Source organism: Neophocaena asiaeorientalis, unplaced genomic scaffold (genome assembly GCF_003031525.2).
Source record: "Neophocaena asiaeorientalis asiaeorientalis breed wild unplaced genomic scaffold, Neophocaena_asiaeorientalis_V1.1 scaffold46, whole genome shotgun sequence".
In the NCBI taxonomy this organism is placed as follows: Eukaryota; Metazoa; Chordata; class Mammalia; order Artiodactyla; family Phocoenidae; genus Neophocaena; species Neophocaena asiaeorientalis.
The window spans coordinates 12,884,272-12,901,121 of NW_020175393.1; the positions used below are offsets into that span (position 1 = coordinate 12,884,272).

The 16,850-nt window shown below is 42.2% G+C and overlaps 1 protein-coding gene across 3 annotated transcripts in view; it reads right to left on the reverse strand.

Annotated features, from left to right (window-relative positions):
• Positions 1-16,558, reverse strand: part of ADGRF1 (adhesion G protein-coupled receptor F1) — a 36,722-nt gene extending 20,164 nt beyond the window's left edge. The window contains exons 1-6 of one of the 3 annotated variants that reach the window (XM_024766364.1): positions 16,452-16,558; positions 16,224-16,299; positions 6,323-6,400; positions 4,699-4,789; positions 2,526-2,583; positions 485-628 (exon numbers count right to left, since the gene is read on the reverse strand). In XM_024766364.1, the coding sequence (XP_024622132.1) occupies positions 485-628; positions 2,526-2,583; positions 4,699-4,767 (271 nt within the window). In that variant the 5' untranslated portion in view covers positions 4,768-4,789; positions 6,323-6,400; positions 16,224-16,299; positions 16,452-16,558. Of the gene's footprint in view, positions 1-484; positions 629-2,525; positions 2,584-4,698; positions 4,851-6,322; positions 6,401-16,223; positions 16,368-16,451 lie in introns of those variants that run through there. The other 2 variants (XM_024766361.1, XM_024766363.1) reach the window with 2 other exon arrangements.
• Between the last annotated feature and the right edge of the window lie 292 nt (positions 16,559-16,850).

The following is a 16,850-nucleotide window of genomic DNA, read 5'->3' on the forward strand; positions in this document are numbered from 1 at the left end:
CCAAAAACCCCTAAAAAAAAACCTTTCTTTTAAAAAAAAAAAAAAAAAAAAAAAAAAAAAAAAAAAAAATGCGGCAAAGTCACCACATACGGTTGTGAAAATATGCACAGTGGTGCGCCATAAATGGTTCTCAAACCTGATCATGTGCCAGAACCTTCTGGGAGGGGTCTCATCCCAAAGTGTATGATTCAGTAAGTCTGGAATGGAGCCAGGGATCTGCACTTCTTTTAAGTTCCCTGATGCTGCTGCTACTGTCGGTCTGGGTACCACACTCTGAGAACCCTTGCTTTAGATAAATCATTTAACTTCTCCTAACCCTATTGTGGTGGTCATTAGTGCTGTTGGCCAGATATCTTTTACAAGCATTTATGCTTTTCAGCCACAGATATTGGGGGGATGATTGATTCCCCAGCATAACCTAACCTCTCCCGACTCACACACCACCTTCCCCATTTCCACTCCCAGTTACCAGAGACTGACTCACACGTGGTGGCCTTTGCTCTGATAATCTTCACCGGCCCAAAAACAGGGCAAGGCTCCAAAAGCTTCAGAAAGTTCTTCACGTCTCTTTTCTCCTTGGAATCTCGATAGGCTACCTGAAGCAGCAGCTCGTATTCCTGGATTGGACCTAGAGAGAAAGAGAGACCGTCAAAGGCTTCTTTTCTCAGGCTGGGAGGGAGATACTGCAGAGCAAGTGACCTCGGAGCACTTGTCAGATTCAGCCTGAGGGTCACGGACATGGCTTGGTCGCTTCCATTCATCCAGACATGGGCTAAAAATGAACATCCCGAGCAAAGCATCAGATGGTCTACAGGTGCCTAAGACACCTCTCTCCTCCGACTTCAGCCAGGCCAGCTGCTCCGTGCTTTCTGACGCACCCCAGCATCGCCCTCCTGACTTTATATACTTCTCAGGTCACATCCAGAGTCAAGTTTTGGGGTCAAGACTGAAGGGAGAAGAGGTGAGAAAGTCCTGGTCACTCTCCCCGCCTCCTCCCCCAGCTCTGGTCTCCTGGATGTATCTCTGATATAAAACCCCCAGTCCCCTCTTTCCTCTCCAAAGAGCCCTTCCTTCTCCTGTACAAATGTTCCACTTATTAGCTGAGTTTGATACTGAGATGAAATGCACAAGTAAAACCAAACCAAACCTTACTCGAGCCTTGATGCACCCTCACCTCCACCTTATCGTTTCTGAGCAGTACCTTTTGTTTCCCTAAGAAGAGACCGTTAGGTGTTTTGGGCTGGGAGAGAAGAGGAATCGCACCCAGAATTCACTTGGGCACATTCACATGAAACTCTGTATGAAGTTCCATGGGGTCTCAAGATCCTCCCAAGGTCCTCTGTGGACCCCAGGTTAAGAATGTCAAGGGCCTCAGAGAAAAAGAGGCAAAAGGTGAACATCCTTTTTTCCTGGGTCTCATTTTGTGATCATCGGCAGTGAAACCTCTTAGAATCCCTTAGATCTCTCAGGACGGGACCATGCTTTCTACAGGCACAGGTGAGATGGGGAGCTTCTATGAGACTGTCCCATTTCTTAAGGGTCTGGGGGAGCTGGGAGATTTATAGGGAAGAAAAGCAGCTGGATCAATCCCTAGGCTTCTCAGAAAGAAATCCAGAAGCTGCAGCATGTCCCGGGACATTTACAGGAGACTCCTGCCTGCTGTAGTTGCCACTAACTCACCCCTCCCCGCATCTCCTTAAGGCCGGAAACTCTGTCCCGGCCTTGGGAATTACTCCAAGGGATGTAAGCTAAGGGGAGGCCCAAGCAGGTAATAGGTGGGGAAGGGGGGAAAGATGAATGGCTCTGGTTCTGGAGCCAGACTGACTGGGCGTTGAATCCTGCCCCACCTACCCACCGGCCTTGTCTCACTATCTGTAAAATAAAGATGGCGATTGTACCTAACTCAGAGGATCTTTGTGAGGATTTAATTCATCTAACACACTTAGAATAGTGCATGGCACTGGTAACAGTTCAATGTATACGTGTGCTTTTACCTTTCCATGGCATTCCAAGTTGAAGCTCTGGTTTCATTTTCCCAAAGAATTGTAGCCTTGCTACAGCATGGTAAGGTCTATGGCCCTATCAGCACATTGCTGGATGGCAGATTCATGGCACCGTAAAAAGGCTTTTGAGGACTGACCCAGGAACCTAACCACCATCTGTGTGTACCATTGTTTCCATGAGGAAATATATACAATGCTTGAAGCATCAGACCCGCAAATCAAATTTCAGACCACAACTCATTCCTAGACTGAAGTCTGTGCCATTCATTACATTATTGGGATCAAGGTGAAGAGGGAAAGGACGAGTATGGAGCAGCTACTGGCTGGTTATGGGACAGGATGCTATGCCTTTATTATATTATTTCATCCTCACAAGGAATTACTGTAATTACCGTTTTACGCATTTGAGGTATTTAATGATGTGCCAAAGATCATAAAACCCCTCAGGAGCACCCCTGGGATTTGAACCCTGCTCTCTGGGCTCCAGGGTGTGCTGTACCATGCTATCTGAGGGAGTCTCACCTAGAGGCTTTTTCTGATTCAAAATGAATTCTTGCTTTGTTTTGATGCCATCATCACTCTGTTAAGAGAAAAAAAAGAAGAATTACAGCAAGCCTTGATCATATTGTATTTCATAAGGCCTCGTTGGATTTCCCAGATAAACTGAAATCATGGATCTAAAATGCAAGCCAGGGATGGTGGGGGAGGGGGGCAGAAAAGGACATCGCTGAGGCACCTTTTGAGCACAAACCTGAAGGAAGCAGGAAAGTGAGGATCCCTGAGAAAGAACTTCCCAGGAGGAGGAAGGAACAGGTGCAAAGGCCCTGGGATAAGAATATGCCTGGCACGTGAAGACCAGAGTAGCTAAGTGGAGTCGGGGGGGCGGGGCAGGAAGTGACGTCAGAGTATCTCTGGGGAGGCAGGTCCTGTAGATCCTTCTGGGCTGTGGCAAGGGCTTAGCTTTTGCTTGAGTGGGATGGGAGCCTGCTGGAGAGTTCTGAACAGAGGAAAGATGTGCTCTGCTCCACTTTTTAGAAGGCTCAATCCTGCGGCCGTGTTGGGAACAGACAAGCACCGAAGTAATGAGAGCGTTTCAGGAGCTACCGAGATAATATAGGTGAGAGATGATGAAGGTGTGGATCAGGATGGTAGCCATGGAGTTGGTGAGAAGTGTTTGGATTCTGGATATATTTTAAAGAGAAAACCAGAAAAAAAGATCTAATGGTTTAGACGTGGATTATGAGAAGTGTCAAGCGTAATAATAATTTTTCTGCTTAAGCAGCTGGAGAGACAGTGATACCACTTGCTGAGATGGGCAAGGAGAAGCAGGTTTGGTGAGAAAAAACCGAGAGTTTAATTTTGGACATATTAAGTTGAGGGGATATTGGCACCCAACTGGAGATACCAAGTAGGTAGTAGATAGGTGAGTGTGGCATTCGGGGAACAGGTGTGAGAAGGAGACACAGATTTTGGAGTCATTGGCATGCAGAGAACGTTAAAACCATGACCCCAGATGAAAGCATCAAGAAAGTGAGTAGAGTGTGGAGAGAAAGGAACCCTCCTACACTGTTGGTGGGAATGTAAACTGGTGCAGCCACTATGGAGAGCAGTATGGAGGTTCCTTAAAAAAACTAAAAATAGTGTTGCCATATGATCCAGCAATCCCACTCCTGGGCATACATCCAGAGGAAACTCCAATCTGAAAAGATACGTACACCCCAATGTTCACAGCGGCACTATTTACAATAGCCAAGACATGGAAGCTAGCTAAGTGCCCATTGACAGATGAATGGATAAAGAAGACGTGGCATAGATGTGGAATATTACTCAGGCATATAAAAGAATGAAATAATGCCATTTGCAGCAACATGGATGGACCTAGAGATTATCATACTAAGGGAAGTGTGTCAGAAAGAGAAGGACAAATATCATATGATATCACTTACACGGGGAATCTAAAACAATGATACAAACGAACTTACAAAACAGAAACAGACTCACAGACTTAGAGAACGGACTTATGGTCACCAGAGGGGACAGGGGCAGGTGGGGAGGGATAAATTAGGAGTTTGGGATTAACAGATACACACTACTATGTATAAAACAGATAAACAACAAGGACCTACTGTATAGCACAGGGAACTATACTCAAAGTCTTATAATAACCTATAATGGAAAGGAATCTGAAAAAGAATATATATATGTATACATATATATATGTATAACTGAGTCACTTTGCTGTATACCTGAAGCTAACACATTGTAAATTAACTATGTAAACTAAACTAAAATATGTAAATTATTATTTCAATTAAAAAAAGGTTATTGGGAAAAAAAAAGGAAAGTGAGTATAGATAGGGAAGAGGCCAACAAGGACTGCAAATGTCGATCTATATGCTTTTCCTCCATCAAAGAGGCCATAGGAGAGGATGCGCTGAGTTAGAAAACATCTCCAGTATGGCTTAGTCCAAGATCCCGGTTTTTGCAGTCAGGTCCTCCAAGCTCCAAGACATGAAGTGACTCATCCAAGGCCACACAGCTAATGCTGGTATTGTTGAGACAAGAACCCAGCACTTTTGATGCCAAGTCTATGAAATTTTGTCACCGCAGTTGCCTAGAGAGTGACAGACGCTCAAAGTGCCAGAAGGACAGCGGGGAGGTGGTAGAGAAGAAAACGGGACGTACGCAAACTCACCCCCAGGAAGCCATTCCAGCCCTCGGTGATCATGAAGAAGGAGAAGAGCCAGGGCGTAGGAACTCTCATCTTCCCCTGGCCCCTCCTGCTTCTGGACAGGACAAGAACAGCTGGAGTCACAGTCTGTGACTAGACGTGTGCGCCATGCAAGGCTGAGGCACAAAAACAAGTCATTCAAGCCAACATTTTTAAATGCACACAGGGGTAAAGCCTAGCTGGGCTCATCAGAAGCCCTGAGCATATGGTTATATTTTTCCACCAGAGACAACATCACTTCCACTCCCACTGCAGAACTAGTGAATTTTCCTCTTTACAAACCTACTAGAAAATTTCTCCAGAACTCTCTTCTACGTTTAAGTTTGATCTAAGTGATCAAATTTGACTCAACACAGGCTATCTTAAAATCATGGCTTGCTTTTACTTTGTAGTTGGGTGCATTTAACATCCAGCCTTTTATATTTCACTGAGGTTTTCTTTTCATCTCAGTAAAGACAGGCATTCAAATAACCAAGGACCCTAGAACCATTAATATAAAGATAGACTCTGAGTATTTCAGCATAAAAATAATAGTGAACCAATCCAGCAAATTTCCTTGTTCATAGTTCATGTAATCAGCAACCAACTGTGCTCAAGTTCATGGGTATCTTAGAATAACTTAGACAAAACTCAGCCCATAGTCATGGTCACAAGATTTAATCATTTACACACAGGTTATTTGGTGGCAATGAAAAAAATCACGAGTTAGAACTGTTCTGTCCAATGTAGTAGCCACCAGCCACATGTGACAGTCTAATTTTAATTAGAATAAATTTAATTTTAATTAGAATAAAATGGAATGAAAAACTCAATTTCTCAGCCATACTAGCCACATTTCAAGTGCTCAATAACCACATTGGCTAGTGGTTACCCCGTTAGGCAGTGTAGACACAGAACACTTTCATCATTGCCAAAAATTTTATTGGGCATGGAATATTACTCAGCCTTTAAAAAGAAAAAAAAATTCCGTCCCGTGCTATGATCATGGATGACCCCTAAGGGCGTTATGTTAAATGACATAAGCCAATCACAAAATGGCAAGTACTATATGATTCCACTTATATGAGGATCTAAAGAAGTCAGACTCATAGAAATAGACAGAAGAATGCAGTTGCCAGGGGCTGGGAGGAGGGGGTAGAGGGGAGTTGTTATTCAGTGGGTATAGAGTTTCCATTTTGCCCAAAGGAAAAGTTCTAGAAATCTGTGGTACAACAGTGTAAAAGTATTTAACACTGCTGAACTTTACACTTAAAAACGGCTAAGATGGTACGTTGTATGTTGTGTGGGGTTTTGTTAACAAAAATTTTTTTTAAAGTTTTATTGGCCAGTATTGACAGAACATGAAGGAATACTTCCCTGTGGCCTTCCTCATAGTTGATGTGGTTAGCAACAAATTGTCCTCAAGTTCATGGTTATCTCAGAATAATTTAGACAAAAGTCCATAGTCATGGTCATAAAATTCCCTTTCTCTTTACATCTCCATAGGAAAAGATGAAGAGCTATGATTCCCAAGCTCAATAACCCACCATTGGAATAAGTGCCTGGGGACAGCAGCACAGAAGCCCAGGGTTGGTTCTCCAGCCCTTACCTTGCTTCCCGGGTGCACTTTAAGCTTCATACACGCCTTGCCATCCCAACAGTGCGGCCTCAGGCTTTGCTCTCTGACCTACAAGAAAAGAGAACAGGTGGGAAAGGATGGAGTGAGAGGTGGAGATTAGCAGATGTAAGCTTTTACATATAGAATAGATAACAACAAGGTCCTACTGTATAGCACAGGGGACTGTATTCAATGTCCTGGAATAAACCATAATGGAAAACAATATTTTTAAAAAGAATGTATATATACATATAACTGAATCACTTTGCTGTACAGCAGAAATTAATACAACATTGTAAGTCAACTATACTTCAATTTAAAAAAATATTGATTAGAAAAGAGAAAAGGCATTAGAGACAGGGTAACGACTCCCACAGATGTGGCCTACATGTCAGCAGAGATTCTTTCTAGGGCTTTCTAGGGCAGCATGAAAAATAAACCATGAGACACATACCCGTTTTTTATTTACCTTCTCCCCTTAGTGAATGGTCCTCGCGTGCTCCCATCCACCTGCCTGCCAAGACTCCCCCAAAATCGACTGCTTTAACGTTCTTTGGCAGCTGTCCAGTCTCCAGATCATTCTTCCCCATCTTCCTTCCCAAAACCTGCTCTGAGTCCTATTTGCTCTGGTCTGTGCTTTCTGCATTCCAAAAGTGAGGGATGTTTGTCTCTGGAGTGGTGTTTTTCAAATATTTTTGACCCCATAGAAAGGAACATATTTTATAACACGAGGATATAGATACACACATAATAAAATGTGTATATATCTGTATTATGTATATATATATATATATACACTCACATATAATGAAAATTTTATATCTATGTAAAATAACTGAACAGTTTTGTGAAATAGAACTTCTTTTTCTGTGCCCTTTGGATATTTTCTATTTGTTTTTATTTATATATTTGTTTGTTTGTTTATTGGTGAACTGCCACGTCCTGCTAAATTTATTTCCCAGTACCCTCCTGGAGTGCAGCCACATTGCAGACGGAGCTTGTGCTCTTTCCAGCCCCTTTCCCAATTTTCCTCCACTTCCAGGGACAATTTTTAACATGATCTACCCTCTCTCTTGTGCCAGGGCCTGCTTCCAAACAGGAGGCCTGGGCCTCATATGGCTCTTTCTCTCCATCTCTCTCTCTTTGAAAAATCTCTTTCTCGCATGTAGCATTCAGGCCTGAGGCTGCAAACCCACCGTGAGGAGGCCTGGGTGACAGCTCCAAGCGTGTGAGGAAACTCTCTCATCCTCTCAGCCTGTTAATTCTCTCTTCTTCCTACACTGGAGGGTGGAGCCTGGGCTGTCTCCTTGGACTGGCTAGAAATGGTCAACTGGAACTTATAATCAGGGTTTCAGACCAGTGATTCCCAATCACTGGTCTATAGGCCAGTCATGAATAGCCGGACTATGAAAAAGGGGGAGGAGCTGGGAAGGAGACAAGGAAACACTTAGGGGCTCGTTTGAAAATAATGGTGCCCCTATCCCACAGTAAGCCTACTAAATCTTATGCAGATCAGGCACAGCCATGCGCGTTATTGAAGCCTCGCAAATGGGCTTCCCTGGTGGCGCAGTGGTTGAGAGTCCGCCTGCCGATGCAGGGGACACGGGCTCGTGCCCCGGTCCGGGAAGATCCCACATGCCGCGGAGCGGCTGGGCCCGTGAGCCATGGCCACTGAGCCTGCGCGTCCAGAGCCTGTGCTCTGCAACGGGAGAGGCCACAACAGTGAGAGGCCCGCACACTGCAAAAAAAAAAGCTTCGCGAGTGAGGCTGACCCCCAGACAGCTTTGAGAGCTGTTATTCTAGACTGCTTCTAGCAGAGGGAAAAAGAGTTCTGCCCTGAGGCTAATACTGTGATTTGAATTCTCCTCTGGGATTTGGGACCAAACGTCAAATTTATCAAAATGTTTTCTTTGCTTCCTTGGTGCACTCAGCTCCCTCTGGGGTAGGGTTGGAAGATTGACTTTCAGATAAATAACAAATAATGTTTTAGTGTAAGTATGTGCCACACAATATTTGGGACACTATTCATTGTCCAGAATTACAGCTGTTTTTCTGAAATTCAAATTTAACTGGGCCGTATTTGACAACTAATCAAAAGGAGGAAAATCATTATCTCCAGGTGCATGGGTCAAAACAGGCTCTGTGGCTAGCCTGCAAAGGCTTCAGGTCCTGGCGTTTGTCAACTGGACTCCTTTTGACATTTTTTTAGGCTTTCTATGCCTCGGTTTGCTCGTCTATAAGATGGGGAAAGTCGTATCTAATTCAGAGGTTCTTCGGAGAATTGAATGAGTAATTGAATATAGAGGACTCAGAACAACGCCTGACAGGCGGTGAGCCTCAATGATTGATAGCTGCTAATATTAGTACGACTAGCATTTCAATCTCACCACCAGTTTTTGTAGTTACTTGTTGGATTGTGTCAGAATTTGACTTCAATCTGAGGCAAATTAACTGATCAAATAAAAGGTGCTCCTGGGTTGATAGCTAGCACTGTGTAAATGGAGGGATCCCAGCTCGGAGGTAGTAAAAATACATTTTTACAGTAACTTAGTTATCTGACTCTAAAGAGGGTCAAGAAATACTGTGTGTGTGTGTGTGTGTGTGTGTGTGTGTGTGTGTTGAGGTGTAATCTTAAATCCAACTTGACTTTGCCTTCACTAGAGGCAAACCCCGTGGTATTTTCAGCACGTCCCTTCTGAACTGGAAGGGTCCTGATTATTTAAAAAAAAATTCTCAGAATCCATGTTCCCTTGCCACAGATGAGAAGCTGTTTTTGTCATCAGAGTGTGTGTGCTTGTTTACAACACACGTCTCTCTGTGCGGCTGGGGGCCAGCGATGCCTGACCTACAGCTGTGTTGGCCCGGGTGTCCATGGGAGGCCCTGGCATCCATGGGAAGACTTGGCCGTGGTGGGACTCCCCTCACTTCCTTGAATTCATTCAAGTGAATTCATTCCTGATAATCCCTGTCCTTCAGTCTTTAGAGAACAATCATTAGAATTTGCTATTACGCCTCTGGAGACGGCCGCCCATTGTCTCCTCAATCTTCCAGTTATGTATTTATGGATCCAAATATCATTTATTTATATCAACAGCTGTCTCCTTATCAACAGTGGTGCTTCACCAGCACTGCTCTCACATACATTTTCCAGCATTTTTAGTAACATTCTATTCTTAGGCAGAGTTAAACTCTTGGGCTGTTTTCCTGGCATCAATATGTATGGGATTATGTTTCTTCCTCTATAAATAGAAGAATTCCCAGTAGAACTGTCACCCTCCTCTCTGCCTTGGACTCACATGTGCACACATGCATCACACACACACACACACACACACACACACAAATGCAGAGAACAGATCTCCAGCTGGGATCTGAAAGAAATCAGGATTCAAATAGAACTGATTAATAGGCAGAGGACCTTTAAAATCTCGGTTTTATTTTACGTCTTATTTTATAAGTTTTTGGTCACATTTTCATTGGGATCTGCCTTTGTATAGGAGTCCTTGGGCCATTTGCCTTTGAGAAGAGTTTCTTTGCATTCCTTTCAGTAGGCAGATATGGTAAAGACAGGTGGGGATATAGGTGGGAGACAGAAAAGATAACCAATGTCATATATGGAAAAATGTTTGGTGGTTTGGGACTTTTTATGAGCTAGACCAACTTCTTTTGGAAGGACTATGAAGTTATTTAAAAGTTAAAAGTTCAATGAGTGTCTGTATAAACATGTGTTCCCAGTAAAGTTTTAAACACATATTTTATATTGCAGTATGTTTTTAGCGTGTTCACGTTGAATAAACTTAGTGGGAAACGACCTAGATGAATTAGACCCTAACTTCAGCATTGTCCCTTATCTGCTAGAAGTCGTGAAAGTTAAAAAGAAAACTTGCTGGACTCAGTTTCCTTTTCTATAAAGTAAGGAAGAAAATAGGGTGCGCTCAGATCTGTTCACATTCAGATTCCATTATTATATGCCCATTTCCCAGTTTCTATTTGCATATGTAATTGTTCTTTTCATTAGTGTCTGTCAGTCATCAAATCTGAGTCTAGAAAGATGAAACTGTTTTTACTGGACTCTGTTCCTGTGTCCTCCTCATATGGCTTATTATCATTCCTGAACATCTTTTGAGATGGGCTGAGAACCTGATAAGAATTAAGCCCTTCCGTTGAGAATAGCGGTAGGTTTTTTAAGAACTACGGAGTTGTAAGGCTGGAAGGGACAAAAGGAATTACTTAGCTAAGTTGTCCCTTTCCTTGCAACACTTTACCAATCCGCTAAACTTTGATTTGTCCAATCACTTGTGTATCGAGAGCCTTGTGTATTGAGCGCCTCCAATTTCCCAGGCAGGGTGTTCGTGCCACCCACTTGGGGAAACTCCAAGAGCCATGATCAGACCTACTTTTGAAAACAACTGCTGGGTTGCTGGGGTATCTCTGTTCCCTATTTAAACTCTCTGATGTTTCACTGAATGGATCTGCCTTCAGAGTCCAGTTTGTGACCATGCCTCTTATCTGATTCTTTTCCATCCAAAAATTGAGATACATTTCTGACGAGGCCTTCTGTCCTTTGCCACGAATTGGAACTTCAGCTAGAGAGCATTTCTCCTGTTGCTGGTGCTGTCAGCCTAGCTCAGCTGTCTGCTCCCTCCTCACAAGGATTCTGGTTTTTTTAAATTCATTTATCTCTGCTTTGTTTCTTAGAAGAGATACAGAATGACTCATCGTTCTTAGCTCATCACCCAATACTGCTTTGGGTGTACTGGTTGAGTTTATCACTCACAGACAAGTCTAGCTCAATTCTGTTGTAAAAAGCCTGACTGCCAGCCTCAAGGGTTGGCTCTATTCCAACCCCCTGTAACTGAGGATTTGCTCCTGTCACTCATGGTTCAGTAGAACACAAGTCACCACCAAGCCCTTAAAGCATGATTAATGGCATTCTAGAAAAGGTGCCAAGCTCTTTCTTCAGCCAAGACTTCAGCTTAGCAACTGGGGACCCAGCCTTCCTGGAATCCCCAGGTCATTGTTTCCCATCTTCCCCACTCGAATTTGCTTACTGTCAATCAGTAAAGCCCAGAGAATTTGACCTTCCTCTTGGACTTTTTGCTTGAAAAATGTACCAGAACCGCACTCAAGGGCGGGGATATTTACATAAGAAGAAATAGGATAATTCTTTCTAATTTACAAAGTACTTTCATATGTATTGCTTTGATTATTGGGCAATTAAGTGGGAATTATTTGGGTTTTACACTTGTGTAAAATGAGAAGGGTAAACCTAAATTCTAAATAAAAAGAACGGATTGACTATTTCCTTAAGTTTCTCTCCCCAAGGAACTTGTTATTTCTCTCGGACTCTGGACCCAGCTCGTTTTGTTGCTTAGGCCATGATTTTAATAGAGTCACAATTATTAACATGATCCCCATCCGAGTTCCTGACCATTAAGCTTTCTTTGTTCAGGAAAAAGAAGAATATATGTTTCAAAGCTATCCTCCTAACAACGTGAGTGCCACCAGTGTCCAAGGAAACTCGGCTCTTCAAGGGAGAAAACACAATTCACCAGGCCTACTGGAAAGAACCTACAGAACGGGCTTTGTGGGGTCTTCACGGGTGAAAGGTCAGATTAAAGATGCTACAAACTGTTCTTGCGTGATCTATTTTTAAATAAGAGTGAAACAATATCTGACTTTTCATTCAGTGCTTACACTGCTAAACCTCAATTGTTTCAAATCTACCAAAAAACACTCATTCTTTAAGCTTCCCTAAGCATATTAAGTGTTTTCATCCTAATTTCCTAATAAGTAAAAGCACATTTTCCAATGATATTCCCCAAATGATTTTTCTAGAAATAAAGCCAGTGGCCTGGCATTCTACCTATCCTGCAAATACCATGCCAATCCACATTCAAAAACCTTCTGGGCTTCACGTCATGTACAGACGAAAATCTAACACATTATCATGGCAAATTTGTTATTTAGACTCCTATAATCTGCCTCAAATGTTCCTTCTGTTAACCTTCTTCTTGTGCATCTTTAATTCCAGGTTATTACATTTTGAGTTTTGATAGACATGGCCAAATGGCCCTCCTAATTTGTACCCATTTACAGTCCCTGGTAAGGTGTAGAAATGCCTGTTTCATCACACTGGCCCCAACATCTTTATAATATTTGCCAAACTGATAGGCAAATATTTATCTAATTGCTTTAATTTTTATGCCTTTGATTATTAATAAAATTAAGCATTTTTCAGATGTTTATTGGTCATTTATATATATTTTTTTCCGGCTTGACTATTTAAGTCATTGTCCAAAGTTTTTCTATTGGAATGTTCACCTATTTCTTAAGAACTGCTTCTAGGAGCTCATCATAGCATGGATATCAGCTCTTTGTCACTCGTGTTATAAATATGTGCTCATCATTTGTCTCTGGTCTTTAACTTTTTACGTTGTCCTGTTCAGCACAAAAGTTTAAGACATTCATCAATGAATGTCTCTGTCAATCCTTTCCATTATGGATTTTAAACTGGGGTCATGCTAAGAATTTTTTTTCTATAAAAAGATGGTAAACATATCCTCCTATATTATCTTCTAACACTTCTTTCAGTGAGTTAGTTCATTTGTTTGTTATATACTTTAAAATTCTCAGTCCTTCTGGAGTTATTTTAGGTTCCGGTATAAAATAGGGGTTTACTTTCATTTTCCTCCAAATGAATAACCAGTCATGCTAACTACATTTCTTGACTAAACCATTCTTTATCAAGACCACCTGTAAAATTCTTTATCAATTTTAAAGGCGCACATGGTCATATAATAAAATTCTAACCTAAATATTTTTTAAATTCTATGATGTCTGTGTCTTTTCTTTTGCTAGTTACTTGCTTAATTGGCATCTTGGTTGATGATGTAGAAGAGTGTTATATGCCTAAGAAATACGTTGTTCTCTTCTTAGAAATAATTAGCCCGATTCTCTTAAGAGATGAAGCACAGGAATGTGTTTAAGCAAAATTAGGCTAACGTACAAACACAAGTGTGAAAAGTCATCATGGAAAATATAATCTGCTTAATACAAAACCTCTTTACCCGAAACTTTGCAGATGTGGATCTGTTCTGTTGTGACAAAGCTGTCCTAACACCACAAATTTAGAGTAAATGCCTGCTTATCCCTAATAATAAAGGAATTCTTATGATCAGGTTTTTAAAAATTTTGTCTTATGAGAAAGAAGCAAGTGATAAGGAAATTATCTTCAAGACTTTACTTAAAGTCTTTAGTTTAAAAGACTTTCTTTAAAACAAAACAAAACACTAGAGTTTCCATGGTTTGTGAGCCTCTGGGGATTAAAGACTGACATTCTCACTGAGGACCCAGAGACACGATGAAGACCAGATGACCTTCATCAACAAGATTTAACTATATTTTGCACGTTTTAGGGCTGCATACCTCATGGCTGTTCACCTCTGCATTTTATTCATTTAACTGACTGTGCATGGGAAATTTACTATAATTCTAGGAAATGCCAGGGCACTTTCACACTTATTAATTCTTATGGATCTTTGGCCTCAACATGCCAGAGCCCAGGTTTTCATCTGCCGTTGAACTGGAGCCTTGATGAGATTATCCGCGGCTTGCTGGGGCCGGGGTGGGGGGTGGGGGGTAAGAAGCCCCACCCCACCAGTTTACTACAGTGGTGGAATTCAGCAAGGCTAGAACCAGCTGGGCATGGGAGAGAGGATGATATTCTAGATCTTTTGCACCATCCCTCCAGGTTTCTAAGATTATTTTCATAGCCATCAAGACCGTGTATCCAGTCCAGAACTACGGAGACCTTGACATCCTGTGAGCACATCTCTGCTCAAACACACTCTATGTAGCTATGGGTATTCCCTGCCAAAGACCTTTAGAAAGAGAACAAGGCAGACCATTTTGAAAGTGGCAGAGACATACGTTTAGATTGGGTAGGACGTGGTTTCTTAAGGAGCGGCTGTAAGCAAAACTGTGAATTCAGTGACACTGTCCTAGGGATGCCATCCCTCTACTTTCTGGGTCGTTCACCCTGGGGACACACTGCTGCCACTGCTCGTGTCCTTCCGTATCCTGTACCCTCTTGCTTCATCCAGTTCACACTTGCTCCCAGCCAAGCTGCTAAAAAATGTCACTGACACCCTAGTTTGAATGAATGTGTTCATTGACTTTTTCTAGGAGGATATTTGTATCCCTTTAATTGTGGAATGAATGACACCAGAGGGCACATGGATGCCAAAGTATTGTGCTCGCCTAACCCTCAGCACCACAAAAGGTAAACCCTGTGATGGGAACCCTGTCCTTGCTTTTAAAAAGGAATAAAGAAATACACTGTCTTTTTAGAGAAGCAAGACACATGTACCTTTGAGGCCTGTCGGCAACAATTTCCATCAACTTGTGGTCATGCACAGAATAGGAGTGTTTGAAAGTCAAGTTTCTAAGACTCAACACAGACAGGCTCTCTTTTTTTTTTTTTTTTTTTTTTTTTTTTGGTGGTATACGGGCCTCTCACATCTTTTTTTTTTTTTTTTTTTTTTTTTTTTTGCGGTATACGGGCCTCTCACTGCTGTGGCCTCTCCTGTTGCGGAGCACAGGCTCTGGACGTGCAGGCTCAGTGGCCATGGCTCACGGGCCCAGCTGCTCCGCGGCATGTGGGATCTTCCCGGACCGGGGCACGAACCCGTGTCCCCTGCATCGACAGGCGGACTCTCAACCACTGCGCCACCAGGGAAGCCCCAGGCTCTCATTTTAACACTTCATGTTCATGGCTATCATTTTGCAAATCAAGTGACCAGAATAAGGAAAGCTAAATAATTTGCTCAAGATTATGTTCCTTGTTAATGGTTGGATAAAGTACTATATGTGGCTACATAATATACAATCCTTTTAAATTTGGGTTATGGTTGAATAATTAATAGTGGTTTTATTAAGAACATAACAAAAGGCTTGTGCTAATTAATACTCTGATAAATCATAGAATGTACTTTTATCTATTTTTGTTTCTTCTCTTGTCTCTGTAATTTCCAGCCTATGTGTGTTATTATCAGGTTTAGTTTAATGGATTTCTCCATGGAAATGCCAAAGTCATCATTTTTCCACATTTCTCCACCCTGACCTTCTTCCTATACATCCTTTGGTAACTTCTCATTATTTAGTATCTGGCCTGGATGGATTACATAGAATATCAGGTTTGCATAAATTAATTCTTCATGAAAAAGAAGAAAAGGGAAAAGAAAAATGACTAATTTTCAAGGACTGTCAGAAAATATAGTGTATCACTTTATATTTATTTGGGGAGGGAGCAGAGGAAAGGATTAAAAAGGTCAGTTTGTGGATTTTTTAGAGTCTAGGGAAGGAGTTAAATTGGGAAGCACTTCCTGGAAATATACCAATTAGGTCAAAGCTTAAACTAATTCATCTTAAAGTGAAAATAAACTTGATCTTATCAAGAATATTTTTATTTCAAGAGATGGCTAGGGGAAATCTATGACTAATTCATGGAAGCCGCGAGATTGACGTTTTTAACAATTACCCTTGGCCAAGCCTTCTTTATTCCAGTCAATCCATTTCCCAGGCACACCCCTAAGAATAGGGGTTACCGTGCTGCAATCGACAGAGAGAAGGCTGTGCTTTGAGTCAGCAAACCTCTAGTCTGAGACTCACCAAACATCTCGATTTATATAATTACCGAGAAGCTGAACTCTGTCGTATCTGCTCATTGTTTTTTCCACTCTCTGTTCCTTTAGTTACCCTTCTTTAGGAAATGGGTTATTGAAATCAGAGTTTTCCCCATGCGGAGGGGAAAAATCATCTCAGATTAACAGGTAATAAGGATGATAGTAAGACACATTCTAAGGAATCAAATCACAGCTTTGAGGCTTACCTGTGATTCCTCTCTTCACATCACAGCCCCAGGGAGCCCTTCCTCTGGTGTAACCGTGGCTCAATCACTTCTTGTTCTGTTGGGAAAGATCATCGTAATATCTGAGCCACAGGGGCTCGCTGGCAGGTGTACAGGCCACTGATTCACCAGCAACTCCTGCAGCAACGTTGCTGCCCAGTAGGCAGACAAGCCCAGACACACCCCCTTCAAGAAGGAAGAGAGAAATACCTTTATGTTGACTCTCCCTCCCACTTAATTCCCTAACAGGCCTGGTAACAGGAAAGAGCTCAGAGCCCAAGACCTAATGATTCTCCCAGCACACAGAAATCACAGAAGGAAAATGGGAGAAAAATGCTCTAGGGGAATGCAGGATACTTCTGTCCTAGATTCACGTGTCACACGATGCCACTCTGTCAAGCTTTCACATCCAGCCTCTGGACACCCAGGGCCATAGCCCATAAAGCAGAAGGAATGTAGCCTTTCATGCATAAATTTCAGCTGGGGAGAGGTAGGTCGTTCCAGTGGAGGTATGGGGAGAGGTAGATATCATTTTTCCTTTTCCCACTTTCTCACTCAAGCCTGAAGAATCAACCTGCTACTTTCCCAGACAAAGGCACCTTGGACTTT